Source organism: Martes martes (genome assembly GCF_963455335.1).
Source record: "Martes martes genome assembly, chromosome: 1".
Classification (NCBI taxonomy): Eukaryota; Metazoa; Chordata; class Mammalia; order Carnivora; family Mustelidae; genus Martes; species Martes martes.
Window position 1 is genome coordinate 197,835,145 of NC_137888.1, and position 21,237 is coordinate 197,856,381.

Here is a 21,237-nt window from a genome sequence, read left to right on the forward strand (position 1 = left end):
TTCAGGGAGACTCTGGTCAGGGCCCCTGGGGCCACAGAGGCACAACTCTTTAAGCTGTGGCCGCCTGTCCTGGGCCAGGATGGGGTTGCCAATCTGACCAGGGCAGGAGGTACTCCCAAGGGCCTGCGGCCCTGACCTTTGTTGCCAAAGGGCCCTGAGGGTACTGTGTGCCCCGACTTTATGTCCTACCTGGGGTCCTCAGGACAGACGAAAGGGCCATGGCCTTTCCCCTGCCCCTCAGCAGAGCCCCCAGTTCCCCATGTCTCCCCAATGAGTCAGGAGTTGAGAGGTTCAACCCAGACCACAAGGCGTTCACAAAGCCCTCCGTGCCTCCCAGCCCAGCCCTGAGGATGCCAGCAGAAAGGCTGATAAGGCGTTGGGACCGGAATGAGCTCATGGGGAGAAGGGAGGGGAAAGAAAGGGGCGCAGAGGCAGGGAGGAGGTGGCAGCATGGGGCAAGGATGGTGATGGGAAGGTGTACACAGGCCCACTTCCAGTTACGCTCGGCACACGTGACTTTCTGCACACATGGGGCTGCACACACAGCTCAGCGCACACCACCATCAGCACACAGAACCCGCCGCTCACACCCTGCGCACACATGCGGTCTGAGCCGTCCCACATTTCTGCACTCCCTGCCACAGACACACACACTCAAGTGACCACTTGCTCTCACTCACCGGCAGCCCTGGCTCCCCTGCCCGCCCCTGCCCAGCCCCAGTTCCCCAAGCCCCCCTCCGGCTCCCCTCTGGCCCCCCTCCGGCCCAGTCCCAGGTCCTGACTAGGGGGCAGACAGCTCCGCCTCTTCGGCCCCAGAGGAGCAAGAGTTTCCAGCACGTGAGTGTGCAGGACACCTGTGTCTGCCTGTGACCTGTGCAGGCCAGGGGCATGGACAGGGGAGAGTAATATGTCAGGCCGCAGACACGTGCCATGTTCAGACCCAGGATGCTGACTAAGGTGTGCATGGGAGAGTACATGTGCCGACATGTGTATGTTGCTGTAGGCTCATGCCTGTGTACACACGTGTTCTGAGGCCCGAGGCTCTCTTTGCACCTGGTGGCTTCATGATCTCCTGCCTACAGGGACTCACAGGCTGACACAAAGCCAGCTGGGAATGCCTTCGGCACCTGAGGGCACGGTGTGGGGAAGGAGTGGGTTGGGGGGCCCAGAGTCGAGGAAGACCCTCGGAAGGCTCGTGTGGGGTGGGGGCTCCTGGCTGGCAGGTCAGGCCCGGGGGCAGTTCAGCTCAGAGGCAGTGCTGCCTGGCAGGGGCCTGGAGGGCTGAGTCCCACCTGGCGTGGGGCTGTGGGCGTCGGGCGGAGGGCACCATCCGTGGCTCTGCTGCCTCGGCCTCTGACCGCCTGCGTCTGGGTCCAGGGCGTAGCCTGAGAAGACGAGGAACAGGGGTTAGAGCCAGGGGTGGCCGGGGCTGGGGGAGCGGGCTCGGGCTGCCAGCCTCTCACAGTGCACACGCCAGGAGCACACATGAGCGCCCGGGGCCCCCAGAGCACACATACGCCCCTGCATGTGCACACATACACACAGATTGGCACGTGTCCGCACACACATGTCCCTAAGTCCACTCACTCTCACACACGTCCTACAAGGTCACACCAGCTCATACACATGCCCACATGGAAATGAGAAAGGGCGGAAGCGGGCAGGGCAGGACGGAGCTGGGGAAGGGGCAGCTCTCCTCCCAGGCCCTGTGGCAGAAGGGGACCCCGGTGTCCAGCCTCCTGATGCTGAGGCCCCCGCCAGGCCCTCTAGGTTGGCGGCAGGGGCACAGTCCACAGGCACAGTGCTAAGAGGTCTGGGAGCGGCCGCTCACTGAGGCCTCCTCACATCGACCTGTGAGAAAGGCAGCTGTTAGCCCCGTCTTCAGGTGAGGGAGTGAAAGGAGTCACTCACCCAAGGTCCCAGGGCTGGGCAGTGACAGGCCTGAGGCTTAAGCTCAGCCTCCCATCAGAGCCCTGGCATGTGGCTACTGGTGGGGCGGCATGGGGCCGGGCTGGGTGCGGCTCACCTGGGCTCGGCGGCCGCGGTTGACATAGGTGCACATGGGGTTGTAGGCACCGGTCCCACACACGTACAGGTGTGTTCGGTTCCAGGGCTGGATGAGCCTGACGAAGTTCCCGCACTCACCCTGGGGCAGAGGGAAAGCCAAAGAGGTGCCCAGATGCCTGCCCGCCCCGCTGCCTCCCCGAGGTCCCCTGCCTCTCATGCCCCCTCCATCCCTCCTCCAAGACTCCCACCGCCCCACCCAAGCACTCACATTGCCATCCTTGCCTGAGAGCACACACTCCTCAATGCGCTGTGGGGAGGCTGCCCAGTGGATCTGCCAGAAATGGGGGTCAGAGGGGGCGGCTTGCTGGACAGGGCTTCCAGCCCCAGGGCCCCGCACCCCGCACCCCTCCAACCCCACACCTGGGCTGGCCCTTACAATGAGGGGCTCACGGTTGATGTCATGCAGGTCCAGGGACAGCACATAGTCCTTGCTGCCCACATACATGCGGTCATGGTCCTCGTCTTTGAGCAGGATCCGGTAGTCCGTTGTGTTGAGCAGGAAGTTGAAGAAGTGGGCAGTGCCTGTGGCCTTAAGCTCTGTGGGTGGAGGGCAGGGCAGCAGTTAGGCTCCTTGGAGACCATCCAGACATGCCATCTTTGACAGAGGGAGGACCTCTACCACACCATCATCTTAAACCCCCAGCTTCTACCCTCCCCCAGCCCCAACACTGACCCGGCCCCGGGGGCCTACTTAGCTCCCTCTTTAGTCCCTGAGATGCTGGGAGGAGAAAGTGGGGCAGGTGGGCAGGCTAGGGAAGGGACCACACCCAAAGCTAAAGCCCTGATTCATCAGCAGCCCCAGCCAGTCTCTGGGTCCCAATGAAAGGGCAGTGGGTGCGGGCCAGGGCGCGTGATGGCATCAAAGAGTCTTTGCTCTGGTGGGGGCTAATGCTCCCACGCTCAGGGTGGGGCCTGCTTCCCACAGGGGCCTAAAAGGGTTAATGAGCAGGAGGGCAGGGGGCAGGTGCCTCCAGGACAGCCTGCAGACGCTGGCACAGGGCCGGGATGCTTTGTCCTCACCCCAGCTGCTCACCAGTCAGGGCAAAGCTGACACATAGCATGGTCCCTGCCTCATCTGAAGCTGGTCAGCCAGGACACTGGACAGCCCTCTTTGGAGCAATACTGTCCCATAGAACTTGGGCTTCCCCCCAGATCCCACTGGGGTGCTAAAGGTGGAATTCTCAGGCCACTTTGAACCAGTCAGGAACAGTCTTTCCCAGGAAAGTTTCCCCCTAGTGCTACAGTGTCCCAAGGCTGGGGGGGCAGGGTCCAGTGGAGTCCTTAGTTTCTCTTCTGCATGAGTCTGGCGGCCCTGACCCTTCTGCCTCCTGATTGCTAGGGGAAAGTCCTCCTTCCTGGAGATGAAGGACAGGAAAGAACTTGGCCAGTGACAGGCTAATGACAAACACAGGACTCCAGAAAACTTAGGAACTTTGCTCTGGGAGTGGGGAGAGCCAAGGGGTCTACTTGGCAAGCCCCTCCTCACCCCACCCCCAGCTGTCTTCAGCTCAGCAGAAGAGGGAAGATTGTAATGAAGGTGATGAATATTCACCAGCACAGGGGGAGGGGACAGGGCTGGGGATTACAGCACATGGAGGAGCACACGCATGTATGCACATGGCCCATATCTGCACATGTGCATACCCAGGTGGCATCAGATGAGGTGCCCATGAAGGCCACCATACAGCTCCCATCTCCCCGCCCAGTAGCTGGGAACCCATTTCCCGGGTGGGGCAGTCAGGAGGTAGGCCTGGAGGGGGAGAACAGCTGGGATCATGTGCCCTAGATGCTGCCAGAAGGTAGGACCAGCAGGTGGCCCCATCCCATCAGTCAAGTCAAGGTCGACCTGGACTCAGGCAGCTGTCTCTGAGGGGCCTGGCTGACCCTGACCCTGACTGTGTGCTCGGGACCCTGGAGCAGAGCTGGAGGGGCTATGCCTGAGAGCAGCTTCAGATGGGAGCTCCAGGATTGTGCTAAGATTGGGAGGGGGGTGGCACTGGGAGCCAGGAGACTCCCACAGCAGACCCAGAGCCTACATCTGAGTGGCTGGGAGGCAAGCAAAGGCCTTGCCCTGCCCAGCCCCATGTGGCAATGAGAGAATACAGGTGATGACCTTGGCCAACCGCTGGGACGCAGGGACGCCAAGGGATCAAAGGGCCGATCCCTGCCTGGCTACGGCTTTGCCCGCCTGTCCGGCGGTGCCTCTGAAGTCCTGGGCAGGGCAGCCTGGGCACCTGTCCTGCACCTGTTGTTGGGCCACTTGGAGTCCCCCGCCTGGCCACCCAGCCATAGTGACAACAGGAAAGTAAACACTCCCTCCACCCCCAGGGCCAGGAAGCAGCCAGAGAGGAAATGGGGCTGCCAGCGGAGCCCCCCCAGGCTCGGACAGTCCGCCAGGGGTTATTTATACCCCAGCTGGGGTCATGGCCTTGGGTTGTCCCCTTACCCGTCCTACTGGGTTAGGAGGCATTTGGGGGACAATGGAGGGGAGGGAGGCAGAGGCTCAAGGGGGTACCTTCAGACATAGGCACCTGGGGTAGGGGATATCTCCAAACACGTAGCACCAGGGACACAAGCAGTCAGAATCCCTACCCTCCATCCCTGCCCAGTCTTGGGCCTCTGTAATCTGGACCCTCCCCTTCTGCGGGAAGCAGTGCCCAAGCCCCAAGCCCAAGTCCCCCCAGAGCTCAGAGCCCCAGCACTCCAGGCTCCATTCCCCATTTGTGGAAAAGGCAGGGGAGAGACACTTAGCAGAGGGACATGGGAGCAGGAGACTAGCCTTGATCAGACATCCTACCTCCTAAACATGCACTCCCTATTCCCTATCCCTTGGGTAGAAGTGGTCATGGAGGGAGCATCCCACTTACTCATCAAGCACCTATTATGTGCAAAACATTGAGCTCACAACATCCAATTTACAGATGAGGACATCAAGGCACAGAGAAAGGAAGGAACAGGCCCAAGAGCATGGGGGTAAGATTCCCAGCCAGGTCCGTGGCCTTTGGGGCTGAAGGAGAGGCAGCCTAGACAAAGCCAGTCCTGGTGAGGGGGACTGCCTACTGGGAGGCTGAGGGCCTAAAGATGACTCCCCCTCCATTGACAGGACACATGACTCAGGACCCCCGGGACCCCTGCCAGTGGACATGGGATATGGCGTCAATGGCTCTGTTGTCACAGGACATGATGCTTTGGTCACTGTGGAAACTTTGAGGGGGAGTCCCCATGAGGCCGTGTGGGGTCGGAAAGGCGTAGGACCAAGGGTCAGGAGTCTTTGGCTCTGGTGAGGGCTTCATGACTTCAGTCAGGGAACTCTGTCCTCATTTTCCTAGGTAGACCATCTCTGAGCCCTCTGAGCACTGAAGTTCAATGTGATCCGTGCAGGTGAGGGTCCTGCTCTGAACTCAGCAGAGTACGCCTTGGGACCTCTCCTCACCTTCCTTCATGGGCTGTCTCTGTCTTGGTGGGGAGAGGAGAATGGATGAGATTCCCAGTTCTGTCCCCTGCAAGTGGGCTCCCAGGTGTCACCATCTCTTGGAGGACATCCACCCTCAGTCCTATTCCCGCTATACCACTACCTAGTGCTGGGGTACAGAGCAGAGGGGGTAATGGGGCAGGAAAGGGCTTCCTGTTGACTCAGCCCAGCCCTCCCCTAACTCCAGCTTATCTCCACTCCACCCTCAACTCACAGGAGCAGAGCTAAATCCTGAATCACCCATCCAAACCCAGCTTACAGAAAGGGAAACTGAGGTGGAGAAGGATGGCTCTTCCAGAGTCCCAGAGTGAACTGAGTGTAGGGCTCTGAACTTAGTAACCCATGGCTGAAGTGCTCCTCTCACTCCTGCCAGACTGTAGGAAAGAATTAAAACAAGGGGCTCCATGACAGCTCTGTACCCCAACTCCAGACAGGGAAGACTGAAGCCCAGGGGAGAGGGGTGCTCACCTCCAGTCACAGGGCAAGGAGTGAAACTAGTGTCCTGTCACCACCCCCTCCCCACCCTGCCATAGGGCAAAGGAGCCAGAGGCCTTCATTCCTCCAAGAAGCCTGGGTCAGGGCAGGAAGTAGCCGAGTAGTCCTGGGTTTCCTGCTCGGATACCTGCACCGTCAGCAAGGCTAGATGCTCCTGGCCTCCAGCCCCGCTGAGGAGCATAGACTTGGGCCTAGGGGGCATCTGTGGGGGGCGGGGGGAGGTGACATGGGCCTGGCCTGGCCACGTCCTCAGGGCTGTTCTCTACTCCGTTCCATGTGTCCCAGGCCCAGTTCTGACAGCAGGAGTGTCACCCCACCCCCATCTCCATGGCAGTACCAAGGAGGGGGGCTGGGGCACAATCAAAAGTTTTGTGGATATTGAAACTCAAGTCTGGATAAGCTTTGACCTTGGGGAAAGAGGATGGTGTGCGTAGTAATGCCTCCTGGGAAGGGCTCCCCACCCCCATACCCTCACCCAGGCCGGGCACACATTGGGTGGGGCAACATCCGGGAAGGCTTTTCCCGTCATCGGGAAGGAAGAGCCTTTTCTGGCATCAGACACCTCATTTCCGCAGCCGTTCCCAGCCTCTAGAACTTCCCCATGGCCATTAGACACTCAGGGTCCTGGCCCAGAATGGCCTGGCAAAGATCCAGAGGCAGGAACATTCTCAGTGCCCAGGGGTTTAGTCTTGGGGGGCGGGGGGAATCTCTGTTTCCTCTCCTGGGGGAAGCAGTGGGTGCCTGACTTTAAAGGAGATAGTGGGTGTGGACCTCACTGAGGGGGTGTGTCCATGGCCCTCACCAGCAGACCCCAAGTGGGCGGCCCTGACCCCTGCTGCCGACCCCTGCTGCCCGTCTCTAGGACACCAGCTCTGTGGCCAGTGAGGCAGGGACTGCTGTCAAAAAGGGGTCTTGGAGCAGAGGTGGGCACCCCGCCCCCTTGGTTACAGCCCCACAAAGCAGTAGGTCCTGACTGACAGTGTCACCTCCCCGTGCTGTGCTTGGGTACTGGGGAGTGACAGACAGGTCCCTACAGCCCAGCCCTGACCTCTGACCTCACGTAGGCTAGTGCAGCCCTAATCTCTGAGCTGAAGAGAAATGAGGTTGGGGGTGAGAGGTGGGGGTGCTGGCCAGGGTCTCCGTCAGTGTTCTGTCCTCCTGCCCTTCTGAGGAAGGAAACAGAGGTGGACAAGGAGGGGGCAGAAGGGGCAGTGGGAGTGGCAGGGCTTAGACAGTCCTTACTGGATGTCCCCATGGACTCAGTGTGGTGGGGGCAGACCCTTATCACGCCCCCAAAGCTGTGAGGGGCCCCAGAGGAAGGCCTGGGGGCTGGGCTGGCCCCCTGGCTCCTGGCCTAATCCTCTTTTAATGAGCGGCCAGCCGGAAGGCCTCAGCCCCTGGCCACAGCCCTACAACCCTGGGAGCCCCAGCCAGGCCGAGCTGGGGGCAGGGCGGCCCCTGAAGCCTCTGCAGGCACCTTTCCCCCAACTCCGCTCAGCGCACCCACCTCATTCACACCCCAGTGCCGGGACCCCAGCACTGGCCAGGCCAATCCATGGCCCCAGCATCTGCAAGGGTGTACCAGGGAGACATCTGACTTGTGCTCCCACGGACTCCCTTAGGCATTTACCATTTGTTCAGGGTCAGGTCCCACATGGAGCCGGGCGGGGGAGGCTGTCACTGATGATCAGGGGCTTGCTCTCCCAGTCCCTTTTCTATCCCAGAAATGTTCTAGATGGGAATCCCTAGAAACCAGACCCAGAGTTTTGCCTGAGGCTTAAGCTGCCTCCTCCCTGGGGGGTAGTCTCCAGTTTCTCGGCCCCAAACCCCTCAATATCTGTCCCCTCCAATCCCATCCCTGGGCCAGGCTTTCCAGATTGGAGACCCAGAAGATCCCCAGGAGCCATCCACATGCACCCCCCTTCCCCCCAGGCAGGTGAGCCAGGTCGGTGCCAACAAAACCAATTACAGCCGCTCTCACCCAATTAGCAACTAATTATGGCCTCGTAGTCCATTCAACATAATTAACATGTAAATGACTCCGCGTGTTTATATTCAATAACCGCTCTGATTGAATTTAATTTAAAAGTCTGAACTGGGGACCCGGTTACCGTATTTCGCCATCTAGAGCACCACTTCCTGGGAATGTCGGCTCCTGGGGGAGAGGGACACAAGCGGGGGGGGGGGGGGCGGGGGGGAGGGGCGGGGTGTGGAAGGGCAGGTGCTGTGACACTGGCCCAGCCTGGGCTGAGGAGGTAGGGATGGCTGTGGTCCCTACCTCCCTGACGTGCTGTCCCAGCGGTGTGGAAAAGTGGTGATGTCTGAAGAGCCCCAGTGGGACCCTAGAGTTGGGAAATCCTCTGGAACTAGGGGCCCCTTCTTAAGGGCTACTGTAAACATCCCAGCTGTTCGGTAAACACCAAGCCAGAGCTGAGCTGGAGCCACCCAGCTGGGCTAAAGCTCCACTGTAAAGCCTTCCCATTTTGCGGACTTTGGCCTGGGGGCTGGGGGCCAGCAGGCTCAGCCGTGCTGTTCCCACGCCCGTTCTGCCCCAGTGCCCGCCTGCTCCTCCCAGGAAAGGACAGGCTGGGGGCACAGCTCATCCTGACCCAGAAGAAACCAGGAGGGAAGGGGCAGCAGGGCCACACCATGGCACACGTGCCAGCCAGAAACCCACGGTTCTACACCTCTCTTGTGCAAGGACGTCCAATGGCTTTCGACCACTGTGTCCCAGCAGGTAGGGGGCTCTCCAGCCTACGTCCCTCCTGGGATCCCTGTTAGCCCCCCAGGGCTCCATGGCACCTGATCATTCTAGGTCTGACCCAGTGACTCAGGAGGCCGGGAGGTCTGGTGTGGATCCTTCAAGGCCCACACTGGCGTCTATGAGGACACCTTTGGGCCTTCACCAGCTAGGCAAAGCTCAGAGCTCTTGCTCAGTTCGGACACAGTGCAGGGGGAAAACTGGCCTGTAGGGGCAGGGCAGCCCCTGGGAATGGGATGGGAGGCAGTGGCCTGGGCCAGGCAAGAAGCTTGGAGTACATTCCAAGCAAGGAATGTACCCCAAGAAGGGTGAAGGGGGTGGAAAGACAGTCGGCCCTAAGGGCAGGGTCACACTGATCCATTTCTCAGGTGGGGAGAGTGGATCCTGCTTCCAGTTCCACAGGCCTCGGGGACCCACCCCGCCTCCCACATTCCAGACCTAGCCCGGAAACCCCTCACTCCTTCCCCCACCACCTCCTCCTCCCCGTGACGGCAAAAGACAACAAACTCTCCATGGCTCATTTACTCCAATAAATCAACCAGACAGACAGGCCAGGACAGAACTGACAGGCTGGTGGGTGTCGAGACCCTCCCCCAGCCCAGCAACCGGCCCCCATCTCTGCTGCCCTCCTTGGATTCCTGGGGTCCCTGTATGCCTTCACATCGCCCACCCAGAGATTCCCAGGATGTCCCAGACAGTCTTAGTCCCCTCCCCAACATTCAGACAGGGAAACTGAGGCATCAAACAGACAGATGTGTATTCAGGGTTGGCCTTGGCTGATCTGGTCAGACAGAGTCCGGAGGCCAAGCAAGACTCAGCCAGTTACCCGTCTAGGAAGGCAGCGAGTCCTCCACACGGGCCTGGTGCTGGGACAGGAGGCTGTGCCGGAGCAGGCAGCAGCCCTGGGCAGAGGCTGCCTGGGGTGCCGCAGGAGCCCACATCCCCCACCCCCCGAGTTCTAGATGCTCCCTTGCCAACCGTAGAGTCTAACCTCCAGGGCCTGCCAGGCTGGCTGAGCAGCAGCCACACAGGCAGTGGACTCTGCCCGGGGAGGGAAATGAGAGCATCAGCCCTGAGCCCAAAGTGGAAAGAAACATGGCTCTTGGCTGGGCGCAGGGACCTCAGAGGAAAGAGCATGTCCGGGTAGGAAGCCAAGGAGGGGTCAGGGTGAGGATGGGAGGGGGTGGAGGCAAGGGGTGATGAGGGGAAGGAAGGAAGGAAGATGAGTGGGGGCAGGGGGGTCTGGAGCTGAGGCCTCATGCCCCAAAGACTTCCTGATCCTTGGAGGGGCTGTTGCTTTGGGGCTGTCCCTGCCCGGAGATGGAGCAAAGGGCCATACTTGCCAGCAGCCCCAGTGAGAAGGCCACGAGCCAGCCTAGCTGAGGCCTCCCTCCCCCACAGACAGGCCTCCTAAATCCTAGGACAGCAGCCACCACCCAGGCCCATTCTTCGCTGGGTCAGGACCAGTGGTCAGGGTCTGGAGCCTAGGAGGCCTCCACGCTCTCCCTGAGACCGCTCAGCAGCCTAGGGTATGTTGGGGGTGGGGGGTGGCTGCAGGCCTGCCAAGCTCTGGCACCCACGTGAGCTGAGCTTTGGATTCAGACCCGAGCCTTCTGGCATCCAGGCCTCTGGCAAAGGCCCTCTTGCTATTTCTAAGAAAAATGCAGCAGGAATCTTTGCTTCTCCAAAACTCCAAGGGCTCCCTTGAGACAGGGCTCAGATTCCCAGGACAGCACCAGGCCAGGCCGGGAAACCTTGCTGTCAGCCCTGTGATACAGATGCCCAAGTGAGCAACCCACGTCTGGGTCCCCAGCACAGGCTGCCCAGGCCGGGATGGCACTCCAGGAGGGGTCACTGAGGCTGCTAACGGGGCCCCATCAGAGTGGGCAGCTCATCTATGTGGAGAGAGCTCCCTCCAAGGCATCCCCTCTCCAGTGCCTCTCTCTCACTGGATTTCCCTCACAGTGTGTACATGGTGCCTCTGTCAAGAGGAACAAAGAGCTTGAAAACCACAAGGAGCAAGTGCAAACACTCCCCGCAGGATTCTGCCCTCCCCGCAGGTGTTATGCCACACATGCCTCCCTGCTCTTGCTCTTCCCTCCCATGGTCTCTCTTCCCCTGTCTGAAAGGCAGCCTCCTCCAGGAAGCCAGACCGGATGCCCACGGCAAGGGCATCCTATCTCTGCCTGGCACAGGGCTCAGGGTACCTCCTGCAGTCCTTTCCAAAAACGGTCACCTTCACCAATGGTTAGAAATCTAGAGGGAGGGATGAGGCAGTGCGGGACTCCTTGGGCTTCCCCCAGGAACCGCCCTCGCCCCTCTGCCCCCACCGCCCCTCTGCCCCCACCGGGATGGCTCCTAGTTCCTGAGACTTCCTTCCCCGGGGCTGGAACTGCACTCACAGAGTGAACCCTCCCGCAGCACGGTGAGTTCAGCCCTGTCCTTATGCCCATTTCACAGACAACACAGAAGGGACACAGAGAGTCCCAGGGACACTGCTCAAGATCTTCAGTGGCCGGGGTGTTGGCAAAGTGGCCTGAGCCCTTAGAATGTCGCCCCCACTGGGCCACTGCTGTTCCCATCTTACACAGGGTGGTTGGGGGGGGGGGTGGAGACCAGGTTCTAGAGGGGCTAAGCCACCTGCCCGAGGTCACACAGCTCCCAGGGGCAGAATGGAGGTTTGTCGGCCTTCAGGGACAGCCCTTTCAAACACACCACTACCACCTTCACAATCTCCCAAATTTAAGTCCTGGGGCAGGAGCAAGAGGTCTCCTGGGAAGGAGGGGTGGAGTACCCACAGCTCTGAAGACACCCTCCGGGCGTCCACCCCCTCAGGAGGGGTCACAGGGTTGGAGGTGCAGACAGGCAGGTGCAGACAGCCAGGAGCCCACTCTGAGGCCGCTGCCTCCCAAGCCACAGGGTGAAAGATACCTTTATGGGCAGGGACGAGATTTTTATCTTGGTGGTTTCTCTTTAAATTCTTTACGATTACGAAGCAGCGGGGGCTGCCAAGGAACATGATTTACTCCTTGAGCATGCACCAGCTCCTCGCTCAGTGCCAAGGGAAGCTGGAGCCAGGGAGGGAGGGGCGGGCGTCCTGCCAGGGAACCAGAGACAGGGCCTGGGCTGCTGAGGCCCAGCTAGCGGCAGGCCCATCGGAGGCTCGGCTGGACCTGGAAGGACCACAGCCGGAGGCCCCCAGCCCCGCGCTGGCTGACTCGGGCTGGGCCTCAGGCAGGTTCTGGGCAAGAATAGGACTTGCTCCGTTCTCTCTGAATGCCAACTGCTAGCCAGCTGAGGGGACAGCCCACCTCCAGGACCTCCCAGCTCCCGAAGTGTCCACTTCCCAGTCCCTTCTCAGGAGTCCCTTCTCAGGAGAAGAGATCCCAAATGCAGGACTCTGGGCTCAAGTTCATGCTTTGGGTCTTCCTACCTTCTTCCTCCTGGCTCATCTGGAATACTGCCCTCCCCCCCGCCCTCCCCAGTTTGCTAGTTCCAAATCCCAGTGTAGCTGTCAGAAACAGGTCACCTCTACCTAGCTCCCCGGTGCCACCTCTGGTCTCCAAGCTTTTGGGCTTCCACCCACCCTCCCTCCCCTTCCTCCTTATTCTGAATCTCCTAGCCACCACCACCCACCCCCAGCCCCCATTAGCTGGCCAGCAAGCTCCTGGGAGGGGGGGAACAAGGGCAGGTCCTCACCCCACCCCCACCATACAGTTAGGCCTGGGGGTGGGGCAATGCACCATCAGGCTAAAGGCACCTTCACTTCAACCCACATTCACCCACTCTTGATCCCCCTTGGGTGAAGTAAATGGGCCACGACCTCTCCTAACCTCCAATGTCGTCACTTCCTAACAAGAAGGTCTGGCCACTCTGGCTCTCTGATGCCACATGTGGATGATGTAAGCGGTGGCACTATCCTGGGCCTTTAATCTCCCGAGGCTCGGAGGCTGGGCTGAGCTGGGTGGGCAGGCAGTGACCGGCACCTACCCACCCATTCGCCCTCCACCTGCCGAGTGTCCCTCCACATAGAACAAGCCAGTCACGCCTGGATTTAGAGTAGATCCAAATCCCAGGGCCACCCTGGACACAGGAGCCTTTCCTCTCGTGGACCCTGGCTTTCCTTCTCCAAAAGGAGAGACCTTCCTAGGGGACTCTGAGCAGTGGAGGACTGGGGTGATGGAGGGATGCATTTAGAGGAACAGTCAAACCCCAATGCTGTCACTTCCAAAAGCAGAAGGCACAAGAAGACCACCCAGGGTGACCTCAGCCCTCTCCTTAGGAAATGAGGGTGGGAAGGCTAAGGCCAGCACTGTAGGATCCTGGAACCCTGTCCTGAACTCATGGGAGAGACCTGTGCCTGATTCCCTCAACCCACCCTTTCCTCTCTCAGTCCCTGGATGGGCTCAGACATCAGGCAGAGCCAGGCTCCAGCTTCCTCCTACTCCTGAGTGATGGGAAGCCTCACAGGAAACTCAGGGAGAAACACTTGGAAGAGGGTTTGGAAAGGCCTTGGAGAGAATACCACGTGGTTAGCATCACGGGTACCTATCGTTATTTATTTTTTTAAATATTATTTATTTATTTGCTAGAGAGAGGGAGAGCACAAGCAGAGGGGGAAGTAGTCCCCCAACAGAGCAGGAAGGCTGACATGGGACTTGATCCAAGGACCCTGAGATTGTGACCTGAGCCAAAGGCAGACACTTAACCGACTGAGCCACCCAGGCACCCCCTTACCATTATTTCTATTACTTTCATCCTTCCTGGCTCTTCCACCCCATTGCCCCACTCCTGCCTCAGTTTCCCCAGCTTGCCCAGCCAACTTGCATCATCACAGGACCCCTCTCCCCCACCAAATGCAGCTTGGCCCCATGTCCTGGCTGAAGCTGGCCCAGGCAGCAGGCAGCGGCTTATTGTGGAGGTGGCTTCCTGGGATAAAATAAACATTCCCCAAGCTGAACAAAAGACCTGGCAGGGCACTCATACCTCCCTGCTGCCGAGGGAGGTGGTGCCCCCTGGCTTGGGTCATCTCAGGACAGTGGGGGGGGAGGAGGAGCTTTTTCTGCCAGGTTTGGCCAAGAACTCTGGGGTTAAGGGAATTCTAGGCCAGGATGGGTGGAGAGGGTCCTACTGCCCAGGCTCTCTGGTCCCAAGCATGAGCTCTCAGGGAACACCTCACCTTTCCTGGAAATCCTCCCCACGTGACCCCGCACTTCTGCCTGACTTTGGCTGTGCTGCTTCTGGAAGCTGAAGGGATGGGCCATAGGAGCCCCCTCCACCCTGCCTTCCCCCTGCTCTGACCTGGGCTATAGCGAAACTCTGGGGCCCTGCTCCCTTGCACCTTTTTGGCTCTAGGCCTGGCTGGGGTGCCCAGGCGGGTGGATAGGCAGCAAGCCCAAGCCTGGACCAGTTCCTGCCTTTCTTCCTTTAGCTGCTCTGGACAGTGTAGCCCCCCGTGCCAGCACCTCCAGCTTGCAAAGTCTGGCCCAGCCAGGCCGGAACTGGCACCTCCTGACAGCAGCAGGCTCAGGGGAGGGGAGGGGAGGAGAGGGGCCTAGGCTGAGTCCCAGGGGCTTGGCATGCCAGCTGCTATATTCAGGCAAGGCACAGATGGAGAAACTGAGGCAAAGAGCAAGAGGACCACCAGTGCTTCTAAGAACAACCCTCTCTGTGCCCCTCACATGTATCTGGGAGAAGAAGCCCCCAGCCCTTTCCCAGTCCTTGGCCTGGCTGTGAAATCCGGTTTCTATGGGTGTTGGTATCCACTCTCGCTCCACAAATGCTTGGTGAAGACCTTCTCCTCTCTGAGCCTTACTCTGTGTACACGACGAGTCTGAGACCACCCAGCATGGGGGGATGACTGGGCCTGGTGCAGCGTCAGTGCTGGGCTCCCAACCCACCAGGTGTCCATTAGCTTTTCAGCCAGTCTGACGGTGAGAACCCCATCTTGGTCGCTGCAGACTCCCTGGTATTCGGCATGGGGCCTGGCGCAGAGTAGAGACTCAAGCATCTGCTAAATTAAGTGACATCCAAGCACACAACTAGGCCGCAGGATCAGCAGGGAACTGGAAAGGTCATTCGGAGCAAAGAAGCATGTGTGCCCGAGGGCATGGAGGCCCGGGGTGGCCCCAGGCATCCCACAGTCCCACCCTGAGCTGCCATGGCCATCAGCACCACAGGATAGCTGCCAGCAAGCCGGGCTTTTAGTCACTGCGGGTGTCAGCCTCAGAGCTAAATGAGAAGGGATCGACCCAACTGATGTGGGCGTCAGCAAGGCCAGGACACTGGGGTTCTATTTCTGGCCTCGCCTCTGCCTCCTGCCTGACCTTGGCCCTGCCCTTGCCTGAGCCTCGGTTTCTCTCTCCGGAAAACAGGAATGAAAGTCTTTAGCGCTTTGTCTCTGAAGGTCTGAGAAGGTTTAAGAGGCACATACCGAGGACTAAGGACCGCCCTGTGTCTTATCCTGCCTGCTTCCCCTCATGGGTCTCCAGGGTAATGGCAAAAATAGCACCCAGAGTGGACGTCTGGGTTCTAGGGTCCCAGGGGTATGAAGACAAGGCCCCATTCCCTTCCCCCGTTGGGGGAGGGGACGCTCTGCTCCCCATGCTGGCACCCTGGGCTGGGAAGGGAGTGGGAGCAGGGCCAGGCCCCTTCAAGATTTATTCATCTGCTAGGAGGAAGTCCACTGGGGAAGGGTGGAGTGATTAGCAGAATAAACTTCTCCCCTTCTCAGGCCCAGGGGCGAGGGGCGCCCTTACAACCAAACCCATCACACTTCCGCCCATTCCTCAGGCCCCACACTGGACTCCTTCCAGGCACATCGTCTGAAATTCACTCCCCACTCCCCCAATCAACTCACAGGGTGGGATGAGGACAGGGGAGGAGCTCTGCTGGGGACATGGGGACAAGGGGACATGGGAACATGGTGAGGTGGAGGCTGGACCTCACCCAAACCTGAGGAAGGAAAAGTCAGCCCAGCCTTTCACCCCAATATGTGTGCCCGGAAATCTGGCCAGCCAGGGCTGAGTCGGCCCCACCCAGGGCAGGCGGCTGGACAAAGTGACCTTGGGCCAGAGGAGAACTCGGCAGTGACCCCAGGCCCCCCAGGTCCCAGCATCCCCTTTCCGCAGGCGGGGCAGGGGGAGAATCTTCCGATCATACACACCTTTGAGGAAGAGCTAGTGACTGAGCCATCTGGACACCTGAGTGTGTGCCATGTGTATTCACCCACCAATGGGTGAGGTACAAAGGCGATCGAGCCAGGGGACCTGTCTCTCACTCTCCAGAACCCAACTGGTCATTAAAGCCTTCCAGTGACTCCCAAAGCAAAGTGCTCGCTGTGATGGGGAGACCCATCACATAGCACGTGCTGTCCCTGAACTCGCCAACTGGCCCACGCTCCCCTCAAAGCCCACAGCACCCTCCCTGCTTCCTGGGACCCCCTCCCACCTGGAGACCCACCCCTTAGCAGAGCAGGGTCTGCTGCTCCAGCTTCCTGCAGCTTCGGTTTCTGCCTGACCGTCTGACCCTCCACCTCAGGAACTACCCAGGGCAGGACCAGACACAGAACAGCGGCAAGGATGGGCTTCCCCAAACACGAGTCGGAAGAAGAGGCATCTCTCCCTAGTTATCTCTCACACTGAGGGAGGCGCTATGTGGACCCAAGGCCACCCAATGAGGCCCCACAGTCTGCCCCAAGAAGGGGCCCAGACTCGGGAGACTGCGGAAACATCCACATGGCCCATTCTCTAGCCTTTCCTGGCAAATTACCGCCATCCCTCTCCTCCCCACCCACATACCCAGGTTAACCCATGTGGCTGCATGAAGTATCTCTTTCTGCCCTGCCTCTTCTGGTCGCCTCTGCAGTGGGCTGCGTCCTGTGGACAGAAGATGATGCTGGGGACCAGCGAGGCAGTCTCTTACCTTTGAATGAGAGCCGGACGCGGGGCGTGGCCGAGAGGTGGTCCTGGGTGGGGGTGGCTGGCCAGGCCCCAGTCAGCAGGGAAGCCCAGAGGAGGAGACAAGCGACAGGCATTGTGGGAGGGGCCTAGGGCCCAAGAAGCTGGCTGGGCTGTCTGGTCACCTGGGAAGGAGGAATCAATATCTGAATATGAAAGGCAGATGGGGGGAGTCTGGCCCTACCAACTCTCCTTTCCCACACCCTCGGCCCGGGGCCATGAATGCCCCAGATGCAAACCTTATACACTTTCTGGTCCCTGCCTTTATCTGGGAAGGTGTAGCCAATAGGCCCAAAGACCGAGCAACCAGGTGCAGCCTGGGGTCACCAGAGCTAATAGTGGCCACTGGATATTCAAACACTACCCTGCCCTCCCGCACCCTGAATTCCATTTGCAGGGTCCTGCTCAAACAGGCCAGCTTACAGCTTCTTCCAGTTCCCAGCAGGCTCTCTCCGTTGTGCCCACCCCCAACCAAATGGGCTGCTCCTTCCCTCGCCCACCTCCAGAAATGGGGGAAGAAATGGTTGCCATCCTGCCTGCTCCCGCCAAACCTCTCCACCCAATATAAGGAAACTAGGACCTGATTATTGGGGCAGGGGGCTTGGGAGACAGTGGAGGATAAGTGAGACACACATAGACAGCCTAAAATGGAAGAGACGGCGGCCAGAAAAGGAGAGGCAAAGAATAGTAGGGTCTACTTTTATTGAAATCACAGCAGGAGGGATCCAGGTCAGATGTACGGAAGGACTTCCTGCCAGGTAAAGTTCTAGCTCTGCCTCTAGAGGGCAAAGAGAGGGGAGCGAGGAGAGCCAGCAGGCCTGGGGCAGCGTCTGAGCCAACCTCAGTGTCCCCAGCAGAACCCCCAGCAGGTCCAAGTTTCGATACGATGTTTTTCAAATATTGTCTCCCCAGGCAGGCTGGCTGTTGGGTAAACGCAGCCCAGCACCAGTTGTCGGAACATATTGCTCCCTCCCGGCAAAAAACAGCGCCAATTCCCAACCCCCCCACCCGGATACATTGGGGGTGGGGGCACAGAGAATGACAACGTGAGCCCCCTCCTCCAGATCTGCCTTGTCTACTTCCCTTTCCTAGGGCAGGACCCTAGGACCATTTCTAGGACCCTGGAGTGGGGGTGAGAGGCAGCAGGGGCTGCTAATCCTCGGCACTGGCTGACAGAGACTGAGGCAAGGCCCAGGCTCCACATCTGTCAGGCCCCACTCAGCAGACACTGAGGCCCTCCCTGGACCCAGGTCCCCTCCCCCCAGCCCTAGCCTCTCCTGCCAGGGCAAACCACACTGGTGGCTCTTCAGACAGGAAGTGAGGCTTCAGGTCTCCTGGCCCATTCCCCAGGTGGTGCCCTCTGTGGGAACACCCTCTCACCATTCCTTAAAGATCCCCCATCACAGATGCTCCCTCCTGGGGAGGCGAGCGGAAGGAGGAGAGAACCAGAGCCAGCCTCTCCCCCAGGCTGCTGGGGCACTAAGCTGGTGCTGGGTGAATCGTAGGCTCTGGTGAGAGGGGCAGGTAGGAGAGAGGGCTGCGAGGCCACCATCACCCTCGAGTGTACCCGTGAGGCCTCACGCACAGTTGTAGATATACACACGTCCACACTTGCATGCCCACACACGTCCTTACAAGCATGTGTTTGCTCAAGAACTTGACCTGCTAGTGGGGTGGGGCTCAAGGAAGCTGGGGAACACTGCCCTGGCTTGGGGGGGCAAGCTGCAGTCTGGGTCCCTCAGAGACCTTTGATCCTATGTATCAGGGGGCTCAGGATGACTCAAACCCCCCTTGACCTCATTTCCCCTGCATCCATTTTCATGGTAACAAGGTCAGGGTCACCAAGGACAGCTTTAGAGTTCTCCAAGGTAGCCAGGAAGGTGGAGGGCTTTGCCCCACTGGGCCCCTACAGGGACCTCCCAAGTTGCTCTGGCCCTTTAAAGGACTGAATGGGGGATGTTCAAGTCTGCTGGGGCCAAGTCCAGGACCCCTCTTTGGAAAGCATGGGGGAATGGAAAAGAGAAGAGAGAGGGGAGAAGAGAAATAGAGGGACAGAGAGAAGGAAGGGGAGGACATTTCCACAGTCGCTTCCACTCTGCCAGCTCCTAGATGCATTCCACTTAGCCCCAGCCCCAGAGAAGCCCCCAGTCAGGCGAGCCAGGTGGGTGGACAGAGAAGGAACAGCCACCGCCACCTGGGAGCCCACCAGGAGGAGAGCAGAGAAAGAAGGAAAGAAGCCTGGCGGGAGGGAGCAAGGGAGGGAGGCAGGCGGGAGGGAGGAGGAGAGAGGGAGGAGAGAGGGAGGGACGGAGGAGAGACGTTCGAACAAAGAACCGAGGAGCTGGGGCTGGCAAGGGGTGCAGAGAAGGGGCGGCCAGACAAGGGGGTCTAGAGGCACCTGGGGGTAGGGCAGGGGGCTAGGTGGTCGAATTGTCCGGCCTGATCCAGACCTCCCAGGCTTGTGGGGTGGGGGTGAGGGGGGGTGCAGAGCCTGCCTCAGAGAAGGGAGGTTAGCTCCTCTGAGCTAAGAACTGCCTGGATGGAAGGGAGGCAGGAGCAGGGGCTGCGGGGGAACATGGAGATGAAATTATTAACAGCACCCCAGCCCTACGGTACCCACCCCCACCCCCACAGGCCAGAGATCCTTTCTGGCTCCTTGGCTTTCCCCCTCCCCCAACACCCCATGGACTGGGAAGCAGAGCTACCCCCCCATAGCTGGGATTGAAACCCCCCTTTCATGATCAAGGGTTTCCCAGTCAAGGTCACCTGGGCTCAGCTTCATCCTCCCCATCAAGGTATGTCTACCAGAGCATGGGGGCCACTGAGGCTAGGCTGCTGGCCTTCTCTCCTCACACCCCCGCACTTCCAGGCCTGGCTCCTTCAGAACTGGGGGTCAGCAGCAGGGGTAAGCTTGCCCAGTGCCCCAGCCTTGCAGCACACCTTAGCCGGTAAGTCCAGGCACACTTCCCACACAGCCTCAGAAAAGACCCCAGCTCCATCCAATCCCCCAGACAGGGATGAACCTCCCAACCCCCGGACCCCTGTCTCTGCAACTAGGACAGAGGCTTCTGGGAGACAATCTGGGTGAATTCAGGAGGACAGGAACCCCCAATCTGGTCCAGCTCCAGGGTGGACACACCAGTGCCTTCAGGTGGCCCCCCTCCCTGGGGGTTCATGAAATAGTGTTCTCCACACAGTTATCTCAACAATTATAAGTTACTGAAGCAGCCAGGGCCTCAGCCTTAGCTTCAGCTGACCCATCCTGCCAGGCCTGCCTCATTCCCGGGCCACCCTGACACTCTCTGGTCCCACCTGTTCTAGGTGAGCCCACCAAGCTCCTAGAGTCCCCTGCCCATTTCACCACTGGGGTCCCAGACTGTCCAAATGGGGGACTTAACTGCAGGCTCTCGCAGCTCACCTACACCCCACATACAGCCAGGCCCCTAAGCCGAGCAAGACTCCCTGTTAGAAAAGCAAACCCAGCTGGCAGCTAGGGGTCAAGGGGCTAGCACAGAGTTGGGAGAAAAGCTTCAGGGCTGGAGGCCCTCCTGCCTTGCCGGTCTGGGGGACCCTCCACGTGGGGGCTGCGGGTATAGCGCTTCCCTTAGAGCAGACGATCCTGGGACACTGAGGCAGGGCAGACGCACCTAAGGGGAAGAGCTCTGCCCGAGGCATTAGTGGGAGAGAGCTGAGCCAGGAGAAGGGGCGTCCGGACTCCCGCTCCAGGAATGTGGGGGTGGGGGTGCGTGCAAGCACCCACCCACCCAGGATCTGACGAGAAAAAGTTGCTCTGCACACTGGTGACCCCGCAGGACATCTCATCCACACATCCCCACGTCGCACCGATAAGGTTCCGGGCAGCCTGGACAGGTACAGCGCCCACTCAAGTCCTACAGCCCCTGCGTCCCCGGGAAGCCCCCTGCCTCTCCGAGCCCCGCGCCCCGGGCACTTCTGCAGAGTTGCAGTGCCGCGGGTCCCAGAGGGATCGCGGGGTGGCCCGGCCGCCTGCCCGCTCCCACCCGGTTCCCGCCGCACTCACCTCCTCCGCGGCGGCGGGGCCTGGGCTCCCGGGCGGCGGGGGCGGCGGCGGCGGCGGCGGCAGAGCGGCTCCCGGTTGGGCCGGCCGGCGCTAGCGGCCCCCCGGGGCCATGGCCCTGCCCGCGCCCTCTCGCCGCTGTGCCTGAGCCCGGGTCGACGCCGCGGCCCGGGTTTAACGGGGTCCGCGGGCTTCGGGCGCGTCAGCAGCCGAGGCCCCGGGCCCTAGCCCGGGCCATGGGAAGGCTCAGGGGCGCTCGGGGCCGCCTCCCCCCGGGTGGGCTGCGGGCGCCCCCTGGCCGGCGCGCCGAGGGCGCATTCCCCGGCGCGGGGCGCGGGCGACGGCGCGCGCTCGGCTTCGGGGCGCTGCTCTTGGCTCGGCCGGGTGGTGCTCGCCTGCTTGTTGGACTGGAGCCAGGCGGCCGCGCTGGACTGAGGCCGGGCGGCCG

The 21,237-nt window shown here is 60.3% G+C and overlaps 1 protein-coding gene across 2 annotated transcripts in view; it reads right to left on the reverse strand.

Moving 5' to 3' along the window:
• Nucleotides 1-20,964, reverse strand: part of SEMA3F (semaphorin 3F) — a 28,504-nt gene extending 7,540 nt beyond the window's left edge. The window contains exons 1-6 of one of the 2 annotated variants that reach the window (XM_080798124.1): nt 20,793-20,964; nt 16,719-16,878; nt 2,444-2,604; nt 2,276-2,338; nt 2,027-2,146; nt 1,293-1,385 (exon numbers count right to left, since the gene is read on the reverse strand). In XM_080798124.1, coding sequence (XP_080654250.1) covers nt 1,293-1,385; nt 2,027-2,146; nt 2,276-2,338; nt 2,444-2,604; nt 16,719-16,830 — 549 coding nt within the window. In that variant the 5' untranslated portion in view covers nt 16,831-16,878; nt 20,793-20,964. The remainder of the gene's footprint in view (nt 1-1,292; nt 1,386-2,026; nt 2,147-2,275; nt 2,339-2,443; nt 2,605-16,718; nt 16,879-20,792) is intronic. The other variant, XM_080798125.1, reaches the window with a different exon arrangement.
• Between the last annotated feature and the right edge of the window lie 273 nt (nt 20,965-21,237).